We start from the raw sequence: 12,342 nt of genomic DNA, 5'->3' as shown, positions 1-12,342 counted from the left end.
TGTGACCTTGACTGCCCTCTGGTCAGCTGGGTTCTCTTAACTTCATGTGGAAGAAGCATGGTAGGTACCTCATAGGGTGGCTGGGTGGATTGACTGTGAGAGTGTGCAAGACGGCACGGTGTGGGGTTGGTCCCAGGAACTGCTGGACCTCTTGTCCTTCTCCCACCCTCTCACCCTCCTCTGTTCCTGGGAGTCGGGCCCCAGGAGTTGGGAGGCATCCAGAGACGGCATAACCTGCATGCATCCTGACACTTTCTGTGGCTTAGAGCTTGGCATGTGGGGCTGGGGCAGGGGAGGAGGTGCAGGGCGCAATGAGAAACAGGGGGATGGGCCATGGTCCAGCTGACCAGAATTTCTGTGACTGGGGTCTGGGGAGGTGCCTCTCCTCACCCTGCCGACCCGGACTCCTCCCCTTCTCAGGATGGGGTTCACTCCTGCCAGGAGTGCTGTGCCCTGTGGTGGCCGACACTGCCCTGGGCAACAGGGGGTGGGAAGACTCACGTCCCCACGTTCCACAAAGGCTTGTGGAATCCTTGGGCTGCTGGGTCAGCGCTTCTCGGATATCGCCGAGCTCCGGCTGGGGGCAGGGGCGGAGTGGGGTGGGGGGGCGGTGTCACCTCGACTGAGGAGACCGTGGGATGAGGTCCCAAGCACCCAGGGACAGCTGTACAGGAGAACCCAGGCTGGCTGTCTCTGGGAGGGGGTGTGGGAAGTGACAGAACTTTGGGACAGGATCGGGGTGGGACTAGCAGGCTCTGAGTAGCAGTTTGTGAACGTAAGTTTCAGGGCCTGGGAGTGACTGAGAGGGTTTCTGTCTGTATGAGTATAAACTCAACATTTCAAGCCCCCACTTTGCCACTACTGTCTGGGAAATTTTGAGCAAATTATTTAACCTCTCTGGCCTCCATTTTTCTCATCTGGAAAATGAGTTTGCTAATGGCGGATGTACTTCACTGGGTGGTCCTGAGGGTTACATGACACGCTTCTAAGTGCTTAGCAAAGCACTTGGCCCACGAGGCCATGGAAGTTCAAATGTTAAGGCCTGTGGGGGCCAGTAATTGTTTAGGTGCCTGCCACTGGAGTCACACTCCTGAGTATTGGGCTCCTGCCATGTGCTGGTCCCTGCACCAAGGGCTTTACATGCATTATCCCCAGTGCTCTCAACAGCCCTGTCAGGCAGGTAATGTTGGCTCCGTGCTCCAAGGAGGTACTGCCCAGAACCACACAGCTGGTGAGAACCTGAGCCCGGACTAGACGCTGGGTCTGTGTAACTCCAATGACAGTAACATCAGTAATAGCAGCATGATAATAATGATAACGTCAACACCAGCAATCATGATGATGACGGCTGACCTGTGTTTATGTTAGTCCAGCATTCTGAGCGCTTTCCGAGTATTCGTCTCTTAAGGCTCACCACCACTCGATGAGGGATGTGCTGTTTTCTCTCTGTTTTGTAGATGAGGAAGCAAAGACTCAGGGAGGTAAATTAGCAACCTGTGCAGGATTTGAACTCAAGCAGTCAGGCTCCAGAGTGTGGAACCACTGCACTGCACTGCTTCTGTGGGCGTGCCACCCCACCCTCCCATCTCACACACACACACACACACACACACACACACACACACACACACCACTGACACCTTTTTCTGGCCCAGCTCTGTGGCTCTCCCACTTTGCTCAGAGGAAGTAGAGCAGCCAAGGGAGGCGGCACTGTGAGGTCCTCGGACACTGTCCCCGCCCACCGCCCTCCCAGGCCTCTTGGAAGCAAGAGTCTGCCAGAGGGCGCCGGGGCACCCTGTCAGGAGTGTGGGGACCCATGTCCCCTGCATCCATGGCACTTGGGCACGTCCTCTGGGTTGCTGTGAAGAAGAGGAAATGACTAAGTCATAGGTATCCCACCCCTCAGAGCCCTCCGGGGAGCATGATGTCCATCCCCCTTCCCTCCGACCCCCCCTCCTTGCCTGAGGCGGCTATTTCTGTCGCAGGCAGGAGCCATGTGCAAACCCTGCTGACCCAGAGAGCAGCTAATTCCCATCTCAGATGTGTTTCTGGCAACTGGACACCTCCCCCTGAGGGAGGGAAAGAAAGACTAATAAATTTTGGTGGGAGGCAAAGGCAGAAAAGTAGCTAGGGGGCATGGATGTGGGGAGGAATCCCCCCAGCACATTCATCAAAAAAAGAATATATACAATATATAATACATATATTTTAAAGATATTATGGTTACATGATAGTTAAGATAACTACAAAAAGACCTTGGAGTACACTGGTGAAAGCCAACGAGAGACATGTGGAGAAGATGGTCGAGGATGGCTGATTCACATGTACAGACTCCCCTACTCCCTCGTGTCCTCTCACACACCCAGCCCCAACCCAGGGCCCCCATGGTAAGACCTGGCCCTGTCTCTGGCTGACAGAAGCCAGGACCCGCACCCAGCCAGGCTTCACCTTCCTCCTCACTGTGCAGGGTGGACTGGTGGAAGCAAGGGTACTGTATTGCACAACCTCTAGGGTTGCCCTTCACATTGTAGTCTAAATGAATGATGTCCTCTAAAGTTGTGCAGTCACTGGAAACCTGGGTTCTAGTCCTGACTGTACTGTGTGTCCTAGGGCAAGTCACTTCACCTCTCTGGGACTCAGTTTCCTTATTAATAAAATGCTGAGCTGGCCCCAGGGTTAATCACACTCTTCCCTGTACTTTGTATGGTCTTATTGCACACATAACAGCCAACATGATTTGAGTGCCTGCTGTGTGCTCTACTTGTATTGATCTTTTAATCTTCATGATGGTGCAAGGAGGTAGGTACTAGAATCATCCCCATTATACAGATGAGGAAAATGAGGCACAGAACAGTGATGTAACTTGCCTCAGGACACATAGCTGGTAAACTGGGGTTCAAAGCCAAGCAGCATGGTTTCAAAGCCTGTGCACCCCAGTCTCTACTGCTGTGCAGACCCACTGCACTGTATTTGTCTGATCACATGCCTGTTTCTGCTAGGCTGGGAGCTCCCTGAGGCCATTCGCTCCTGCACACAGTGAGAGGCGCTCAGTAAATGTCCACTGGAAAATAAAGTTGAGGGTGGAGTAGGCCAGTAGTCTCTTAAGTCCCTTTCAGTAGGGATATGGGAAGAGAACCAGGGAACCCCAAGGGGAGAAAAGGGAGTAAATAACAGTAGGTAAATGTCCCTTCCAGAGCAATACGGGATGTGCATCTGAGCACCGGGAAGCACAGGGTCTATTAAAAGTCCCACTTAGAAAAGAAAGAAGGCTCAAACAGTTCGGCTTCCTAATAAGTCCTGGAAGCTCAGAGACATGAGCCCTGTCCTTAGTTCTGCATTTTCCGGCAGTGGAGGTGGAGTCAGGGAGAGAGTCCCTGTCACCCAGTGGGCCTCCCCAAACCCTGCCTCTGCCTTGGCCAGCAGAGTCCTATCATGTGCCCAAGCCTCAGTTTCCTTATCTGCAAAGTGGGAATGATAGTAACATTCCTCACCTCCACGATCAGTTGTGAGGATTCCATTAGTGACAACCTTTTAAATGCCCAACATGTGGTAGGTCTGATCTGGAGGCCTGAGGACCCTCGTGGTGGCTGAAGGCGGCACCCTCAGGAGCCCGGAGGCTGAGCTGAGCCTCCCCTCAACCCCTGCTCTCCAGGTCCTGAACCTCTTCTTGGCCCTGCTGCTGAGCTCCTTCAGCGCTGACAGCTTGGCGGCCTCGGACGAAGATGGCGAGATGAACAACCTGCAGATCGCCATCTGGCGCATCAAGTGGGGCATTGGCTTCGCCAAAGCCTTCCTCCTGGGGCTGCTGCATGGCAAGATCCTGAGGCCCAAGGATATCATGCTCAGCCTCGGGGGGCCTGGGGAGGCCGAGGAGGCAGGGGAGGTCAGGGAGAGTGCCCCCGAGGATGAGAAGAAGGAGCCGCCGCCCGAGGAGGATGAAAAAGACCTGAAGAAGGACAATCACATCCTGAACCACATGGGCCTGGCTGATGGCACTCCCAACAGCGTCGAGCTGGACCACCTCAACTTCATCAACAATCCATACCTGACCATCCACGTGCCCATCGCCTCCGAGGAGTCCGACCTAGACATGCCCACAGAGGAAGAGACTGACACTTTCTCGGAGCCTGAGGACAGCAAGGTGAGCCCATCACAGGGCCCGGCTTGAGGGGTCGGGGGTCAGATAGACATGGCTTCACATTTTTGTGTGACCTTGGACAAGTCACAAAGCCTCTCCAAGCCTCAGTTTTTCTTTCTGTAAAATGGGGGTAATGGTACGCACCCTGTGGCGTTGTTGTGACCATTAGATGAGATGCTGTGTGTAAAGCACATAGTAAGCTCTCTGTGAATGGTGACTGTTATTACCCCTATTAGTACGGTTATTAGGATCTGCCCCGCCTGTCCTAACACCCTAGTCTCTCCTCCCTTCACTCCCACCCCTCAGCTCCACCTGGGCCCCTTCTTACCAGCAGGTGGCAGTCTTGGAGAGGATGTTCTTACCTGGGCACCTCAGTTCCAGGCCTGGGACCCAAGAGGCCTCTCTTACTGCCTCTGGGCTTGAAGCCCCTTCCAGGTCCTTGCCATTATCATCTATTTCTGTTTAGACCCCACCCAGGGCTGCCCCCAACCTCCCAGTGTGGGCCAAAGTGCCAGGTCCAGGCTGGAGACTGAGGAGAGGGCCAGGGGTCCAATGGGGTTGGGAGAACAGAGAGCTGGGGCACAGCCTCAGCGAGAGTCCTGACCCACCCCCCAGCCCATGCAGGGGGCCCACTGCTGGGCGGAGATGCCCTCCTCCTGCCCTCCCCTGCGAGGGTTGGGGAGGCACTGGTGGTCACTCCCAGAAGCTCATGCTGAGGCTGGGGATTGCCTGGGCCTCCCAGGGGAGCGGACTCTGAGCCCCATCGCCCACCCTCCGGCTCTGGCTGGGAAAGGACTAGCACATAAGCCAGGGCAGGACCCCCTGCTCACTCCTGCTCTGTCTATCGTGGGGGGCCTGGCTGGGCACCGGAGCCTGGCTGAACTTTGCCCTGAAAGCTCTTGATTTCTTATTCCCCCTAAATATGTGGCGCACTGACTTACCAGGGGGCCGAGTGCCTGCCAAGCTCTAAATACCCGGGGAAATGTGGCACCGACCTCGGTATGAGAAGCGGGGGTGGGGGAGGGCTGGAGAGCGCCCAGGGCCAAGGCTGGGGACTCTTTAAAGGGGGGCAAGCACGGCTCCAAGGGAGATTGTGGGAGTTGGAGCACACAGGCAGGGCAATTGGCTCAGTGAATGCCCTAGCTGACCTAATGCCCCGTGCCTCAGTTTCCCTTTCTGTCAACTGGGCACAAGGACCAGTTTTCTGGTTTTCTGGTGACCACTCTGGATCCAGAGCTGCACCCCAAGCTGCCCTCTCCATCTTCCCCTTCATGGGTCTCACCCCCAGCCATGAAGGGATCCCCTTGAGGAGTGGAGGCTGGGGCTGGGAGGCTGAGACAGCACCAGGAGGAGATGAGGGGAAGCCTGGCAAGTGGAGCACCAGCCTCCCCCAACCACCCCGCTCCCATCAGGCTCCCTGGGCCCCAGGCTGGAGCTTCGGCTGGGGGAAAGTTTCCATCCTTTCTGGATTCCTCAGCCAAGCAGCCCTTGGGGGTGGAAGGCTCAGATCTTGGGGACACCGCATGCCGTTCTCTGTGGGCTGTGGCAGCCCCAGCTCCGTCCTGACCCCCTTACACGCCCCCTCAAAATTACCTCCAAGCCTCTTATTCCTCTGCTGCCCCCCTCATGCCTTTCCACACCTCCCAGAACCCCCAGCCCGGCTGAGCCAACCCCAGCCAGCCCCCAGCCTGCTTCTCTCCCAGCCTCCCCCCTAACCTGAGGCCCTCACATGTCTCCTGTGCCCTTGCCACCCTCCCCAGGCCTCAGCCCTGCCTCGATCCAAACCTAAGTGCCACGAAGGCAGGACCACGGCTACCTCAGTCACTGTCGTTCTTCTGCAAGGGCCACAGTGCTGGCTCAGTAATCAAGGGTTGAGTGAATGAATGAATGAATGGGAGAGCCCTCCACACCCTCTTTCTCCTCTCCCTTCTGGTCTCTCCCTTCTGGTCTCCTTCCTGACCTCCTCTGCCCCATCTGGTGGGAGGACCCCGGGGTCATGTGACCCTGTGGCCCCTACAGAAGCCGCTACAGCCCCTCGACGGGAACTCCTCCGTCTGCAGCACGGCTGACTACAAGCCCCCTGAGGAGGACCCTGAGGAACAGGCCGAGGAGAACCCTGAGGGGGAGCAGCCTGAGGAATGCTTCACCGAGGGTGAGGGCAAGCCTGCGTGTGGCGTGTGTGCACTCCCACCTCTCCTGGGTACCTCCCCCAGCCCAGCAGACCCCTGGCCCAGTCCCAGCCCGTTGCCTCCTCGAGAACATGAGCATCACCAAAAGCACGCAGGGCCTTCTTTCCCTGAGGCTACCCCGCCCTGCCCTGCCACACCACCACCGGAGAATACAACCCTGGGAAGGGATGTCAGAGCCGAGGGTGCCTCCCAGCCCCTGACTCCCTGAGCCTCAAGTGTGTGCAGTGGGTGATGGCAGCGCTGGCCCCTGAGGGCTGTGAAGCAAGTGCTCGGGAATGGCTGCTCTGTCATCCTGCTCCTCGGCTTCGTCTCCAGGAGACAGACCTGCCCAGCCCTTCAGGAGACAGCCTTGCAGGAACATTTTTGCCCAAAGGGCCCAGGTTGTGCAGGGTGAAGGCTGCATAGGCAGAGTGGTGGTGGTTGGGGGCAGCCGAAAGCTGGGCTGGTGGCCTGCACCCCTGTGTCTTTCCTCTGCGTGTCCATCCCTGGCAGCAGTTAATGCATGGTTGGAGTGGGCCGTGGAGGGAGGACTTGAGGTCCCCACGCGAGGGGTGGGGTTGGACCGCCCTACTTCGCACCCATTTCCAATCAGCAGTGGAGGACGTGGAGCCAGGTGTTGGGAAGAGGTGGGGGTCCCAGGTCTGAGGGCCAGCGAGTTGGAGGGCTGGCAGAGGCATCCTGGGAAGGTGGTGGGAACATGCTGACTGTGCATCCCCAGGCCTGTGACGCAGTGCCCCACCCCCTCCCTCCCCCAGCCTGTGTGCAGCGCTTTCCCTGCCTCTACGTGGACATCTCCCAGGGCCGCGGGAAGATGTGGTGGACCCTCCGCAGGGCCTGCTTCAAGATTGTGGAGCACAACTGGTTTGAGACCTTCATTGTCTTCATGATCCTGCTCAGCAGTGGAGCCTTGGTAGGCACTGCCCCGGGGGATGGGCTTGGGCAGAGCAGCGCCAGGTCCAAAGCAGGCCCTCCCGGCGCTCCCTCCTTTCCATACCAGGAAGGGATGCAGCCTGGACAGTGCCGAACCCAGAGAATCCTAAAGGAACCCACCTGCGGTTGCAGGATATGTTGTAGAATGTATTAATTTTCTTAAAGCGACAGATGGGCTCTGACTCTGTGTGCGCCCGTGGGGACAGCTCCCAACTAGCAGGCAGGTGGGGAAGGCCCTGGGAATTTGGGGTCGGGGGGCAGGATTGAAATTGTGTCACTGTGAACCCCCCTAGCAGATGATTGAGTGCTGCTCTTCTTAGGCATGGAGAGGGGGAGCCGAGGGGCTTCTCCTCACTGGGAAACTCGCTCATCCCCATGATGGACGTGGGGAGTCTGGAACACACCAACAGCCTGCCCCTGGCCTGGCCCCAATGCCAGGTCCCTGGGAACCCACAGCATCAAGCAGGGTAGGGGATGTGGCTGCTGCCCTGGCCTACCGGGCCCTGGCCACCCCCGGCTGTGCTGGTGCCCCTAGGCCTTCGAGGACATCTACATCGAGCAGCGGCGAGTCATCCGCACCATCCTGGAGTACGCCGACAAGGTCTTCACCTACATCTTCATCCTGGAGATGCTGCTCAAGTGGGTGGCTTACGGCTTCAAGGTGTACTTCACCAACGCCTGGTGCTGGCTCGACTTCCTCATCGTGGACGTGAGTCCACCCTGCACCCCGCCCCACAGCCAGGTCCAGCGGCTGTCCTTGTGGTCCTGAGGCCCTGCGCTCCCTGACCACCCTACCCTCCCTTTGCAGGTCTCCGTCATCAGCCTGGTGGCCAACTGGCTGGGCTACTCCGAGCTGGGACCCATCAAATCCCTGCGGACGCTGCGGGCCCTACGTCCCCTGAGGGCACTGTCCCGATTCGAGGGCATGAGGGTGGGTGCTGAGGGGGCTCTGAGTAGGGCTAGGGATTGGGGGAGCAGTCACCGCAGGGCAAGGTGCAGGGGGCGCATGACTGTCCTCCGGCCACCGCCGGGGGAGGCAGAGAGCTCAGACCCAGGGCCCTGCTGAAGGCCAGGCTTGGGGGTCCCCAGACATCCTCCCATGTCAGCCCCAGTGCCCATTCCCGCCGTCAGGCCCTCTCCTTGGCTCAACTCGGCCACCATCGGGGGCAGCAGAGCTGCAGCAGCTCCTAGGAGAGCCATGAGGGAGGAGAGGCGGGAGGAGAAGAGGGAGGAGGGCAGGTATGTGTGTTTACAGATTCCCTCTCCAGCCTCAGACTGGGCCCCCCCAGGGCTCTGAGACCCCAGCAAGCGCAAGCAGGAGGTGCTTGTACCCAGGCTCTGAGCCTGTGCGCCCTCCCCTCAGGCCCTTGAGAGCGGAAGTGACAGATAAATAAAGGGTTTGGGCAAGACAATGGGACTTCCCCAGCGAAGGAAGGTCCGTTGGGAACAAGACCCACTCTGGAGGGACAAACCTCTGTGAAGCAGCTGGTTGCAGGATTGGCTCCCTCCTGTTCATGCAAGGGGCCAACTAATGCTGGGCTCTCCCACCCCCAGAGCTGGGGACCTCGCCCCACTGTGATGTCCCAGCCAGGAACAGAGCTCCCTGGGTATCACCAGGCTTGTGCCACCCACTCTGTCTGAAGGTCATGAAACAGCTTCTCCTTGAAAAGGGATAATTTTCAGATTTAGCCCAGCCTGAAAAATGTGGCCAGGACTGGTGGGGCACAGGGCTCCAGCCCCAGGGTCCTGCTGCTTCGAAGATGCTAGTGGCTCCTTTTCTGTGTCTGTGCCTCTAATGGCTGTGAGCAGATGAGCAGGGGGCCAGGTCACGGGAGCTGAGTTTCCTATGGGGGCCGAGGAAGGAGTGTTTGTCTCCTGCCTGGTGACCCGTGGCCGGGCTGCTTCCAAAGAAGCCAAGCACCCCTACTCTGGGCTGTTGGCTCCAGCCAAGCAGAGAGCCTTCTCCAACCACCAGGCCGGCAGCCCCCCACCCCTGCTCCTCACTCCCACCCCTCCCCCGCACATACAGCCCAGTTGACTTCTCCCCCTGGCCTGGCTCAGATTGGCCCTCCTCCAGGAAGCCTTCCCTGAATAACGATGCCCAGCCCTGCCTGGTCCCCTGGTTAGTGTAGGTGGGGATCCCTCTCCCAGAGGAGACCAGGTCTCCCCCACCTGCTTGGGAGAAGATCTGGCAATGACTCTCTTGCCTGGCCCCCCAGGTGGTGGTGAATGCCCTCCTGGGAGCCATTCCCTCCATCATGAATGTGCTGCTCGTCTGCCTCATCTTCTGGCTCATCTTCAGCATCATGGGCGTCAACCTATTTGCCGGCAAGTTCTACTACTGCATCAACACCACCACGTCCGAGAGATTCGACATCTCTGAGGTCAACAACAAGTCCGAGTGCGAAAGCCTGATGCACACAGGCCAGGTCCGCTGGCTCAACGTCAAGGTCAACTATGACAACGTGGGTCTGGGCTACCTCTCCCTCCTGCAGGTGGTGAGTGTGACTCACTGACTGGCATGGAACTGGGATGGAGGTGCCCCCAGTCTCTCGTTGTACCTGAACCCACTGCCGCTCCTTGTTAGGGAGCTGCCCACCCTGCTTCTGGGGCTGTGGGACCCTGAGGTAGTGTCTAGACCTCTCTGGTCTCTATTTCATGCCTTCGCAGTGGGGCTCTGGGCAGGCAGCCTCTGGGGAGGACCAAACTTGGGGGGGGAGGGACTCATGGATGATGGAGGCAGGGAGCAGCCCCCTCACCTCAAACTCAACCACGCTCTCTCAGGCCACCTTCAAGGGCTGGATGGACATCATGTATGCAGCCGTGGACTCCCGGGAGGTAGGTAGGGGTCACTGAGATGTGGCTGATGAGCAAGCCAGGGGAGAGGACTCAGATCGGAGACACAATGGCACATTCTGCCCATCCCCACCTCCATGCCGCCTCCTCAGGAGCCTCTGAGACCCAGCAGCCTGGGGGTGGATGGGTCCACCTCTGGGCCTCAGGCCTCTCCTGCCCACAGTGGGCCAGGGAGCGGGGAGAAGCCAGCGTGTGCCCCCAAGCCCACCCAGCAAACCCTACCCCATCCTGTGGCCCCTGCAGCAAGAGGAGCAGCCGCAGTATGAGGTGAACATCTACATGTACCTCTATTTTGTCATCTTCATCATCTTTGGGTCCTTCTTCACCCTCAACCTCTTCATCGGCGTCATCATTGACAACTTCAACCAGCAGAAGAAGAAGATGAGTACCCAGCCCGGCCTTCCCCGGGCCCTCCCTACGCCGGGCTCCCCCCTCCTTCCTCCTTCCGCTCATTCCTTCATATATTCACAAACGTTGCCTCAGCACCGACCATGCTGTCGCTGGTGGCATGGTTGAGGCAGCAATCCAGGGTTCAAATCTCACTGGGTGACCTTGAACAAGTGGCTTGGCCTCCGCCAGCCTCGGTTTCCTTATCTGTAAAATGAGGTGGATGCTGCCTACCTCGCTGGGTCATACTAAGGACCCAATGAGACGTTGAAGGAAAGCGTCCCGAACACAGGCTGTGAGGCGGCGCTGGTCCCCTCCCTTCTCTGGACCCCTCAGTTCCCTTCCCCTTCTTCTCTCAGCCCCTGTCTCTGGTCCCTCCAGGTCTCCCCTTCCCACCAGGCCCCGCTGCTGGGGTGGGAGCTTCTTTAAGGGTGGTGCCTGAGGTAGGGAGATTCTGGAGGCAGAGAGGGGGTCCCCCAACCTTACGGGCTGCATTCCACTATACCTTGGAGGGAAAGACATCTTCATGACAGAGGAACAGAAGAAATACTATAACGCTATGAAGAAGCTTGGCTCCAAGAAGCCTCAGAAGCCAATTCCCCGGCCCCAGGTACGGCCCGCTGGACTCCTCCTCCTGCAGCCTGTGTGAGGCTCCTGCCTGAGGGAGCTGATGGGGGCAAAATGCAGCTTGTGCTCTGCCTGCCAGGCTGTGTCCCTGATGTGAGGCTGGGTCCACCTGCCGGGAGGGGCGCCTCTTTGTAACTGCACAAGGGCATGGTACGCGTGAGCACCAGCTGCCTGCTAAACTCCAGTCGCTGGTTCACCCCTCACACCACCCTGCATGGCCCCCCCATGGCCATCCACCTTCTCAGCTGGTGGCCTCTGGGCCAGGGGCCCCTAGGAGGGAGAGGAAGAGGATGTCCAGACACTCTCTCAGTGAGCAGTGGCTTTGGGAGAACGGTGACGGGTTGCTGGGGACCTTGACAGGAGGAAGGGTCCCAGAGTGAGGAAGGATGCCCATGGACCCCATAGAATGGCCTGGTATGATAGGTCTCCCCTCCCTGCCCTTCACCCTGCAAGTTCACACGCCCTGATACCTCCTCTCCCTCTCTCATTCCCTCTCCTCTTTGTCATGCTGTCGTGTCACCCTGTGTCTCCTGCCTGTCCATGTCCTGTGTGGGCCCTGACCACTCCCCCTCCATATCCACCCATGCACATCCCTGCACTCCCATCCACGCTGCAGAACAAGATCCAGGGCATGGTGTACGACTTGGTGACGAAGCAGGTGTTCGATATCACCATCATGATCCTCATTTGCCTCAACATGGTCACCATGATGGTGGAGACGGACGACCAGAGCCAGCTCAAGGTGGACATCCTGTACAACATCAATATGATCTTCATCATCATCTTCACGGGGGAATGTGTGCTCAAGATGCTTGCCCTGCGCCAATACTACTTCACCGTCGGCTGGAACATCTTCGACTTTGTGGTTGTCATCCTGTCCATTGTGGGTGAGTAGGACCGGCCTGGGCTGAGTCATTCAGGAAGGCCCAGTGCTCCCATCCTCATGTACACACATCTGCTCATGCATCTGGCATGCTCACACACACACACACACTCACACATACACACGTGTGCACCTGGCATTCACACTTAATGCACAAAGGCACATAAGGGTGGGCTCACAGGCAGCCTGTCGCCTGCACACACGTGAATACACTTCAAGAAACATTTACCTGGCCAGTAGATACACACTTAGGTCCCCATGTGCTTAGTGAAAAACATAAGAAGACAGTTCCAGGGCCAGCCCGTGGCTTAGCGGTTAAGTGCGCACACTCT

The 12,342-nt window shown here is 58.1% G+C and overlaps 1 protein-coding gene across 1 annotated transcript in view; it reads left to right on the top strand.

Annotated features, from left to right (window-relative positions):
- The window catches only part of SCN4A (sodium voltage-gated channel alpha subunit 4), a 28,020-nt gene that overhangs the window by 13,552 nt on the left and 2,126 nt on the right, over positions 1–12,342 (top strand). The window contains exons 14-23 of the mRNA XM_058559427.1: positions 3,653–4,141; positions 6,158–6,290; positions 7,083–7,237; positions 7,793–7,966; positions 8,066–8,188; positions 9,477–9,755; positions 10,042–10,095; positions 10,357–10,494; positions 11,006–11,110; positions 11,744–12,014. Of these exons, the coding sequence (XP_058415410.1) occupies positions 3,653–4,141; positions 6,158–6,290; positions 7,083–7,237; positions 7,793–7,966; positions 8,066–8,188; positions 9,477–9,755; positions 10,042–10,095; positions 10,357–10,494; positions 11,006–11,110; positions 11,744–12,014 (1,921 nt within the window). The remainder of the gene's footprint in view (positions 1–3,652; positions 4,142–6,157; positions 6,291–7,082; positions 7,238–7,792; positions 7,967–8,065; positions 8,189–9,476; positions 9,756–10,041; positions 10,096–10,356; positions 10,495–11,005; positions 11,111–11,743; positions 12,015–12,342) is intronic.

The sequence above is a fragment of the Diceros bicornis genome, chromosome 18 (assembly GCF_020826845.1).
Source record: "Diceros bicornis minor isolate mBicDic1 chromosome 18, mDicBic1.mat.cur, whole genome shotgun sequence".
Classification (NCBI taxonomy): Eukaryota; Metazoa; Chordata; class Mammalia; order Perissodactyla; family Rhinocerotidae; genus Diceros; species Diceros bicornis.
The sequence above is the reverse complement of the archived record's forward strand: the minus strand, read 5'-3'. Positions and strand labels throughout refer to the sequence as shown.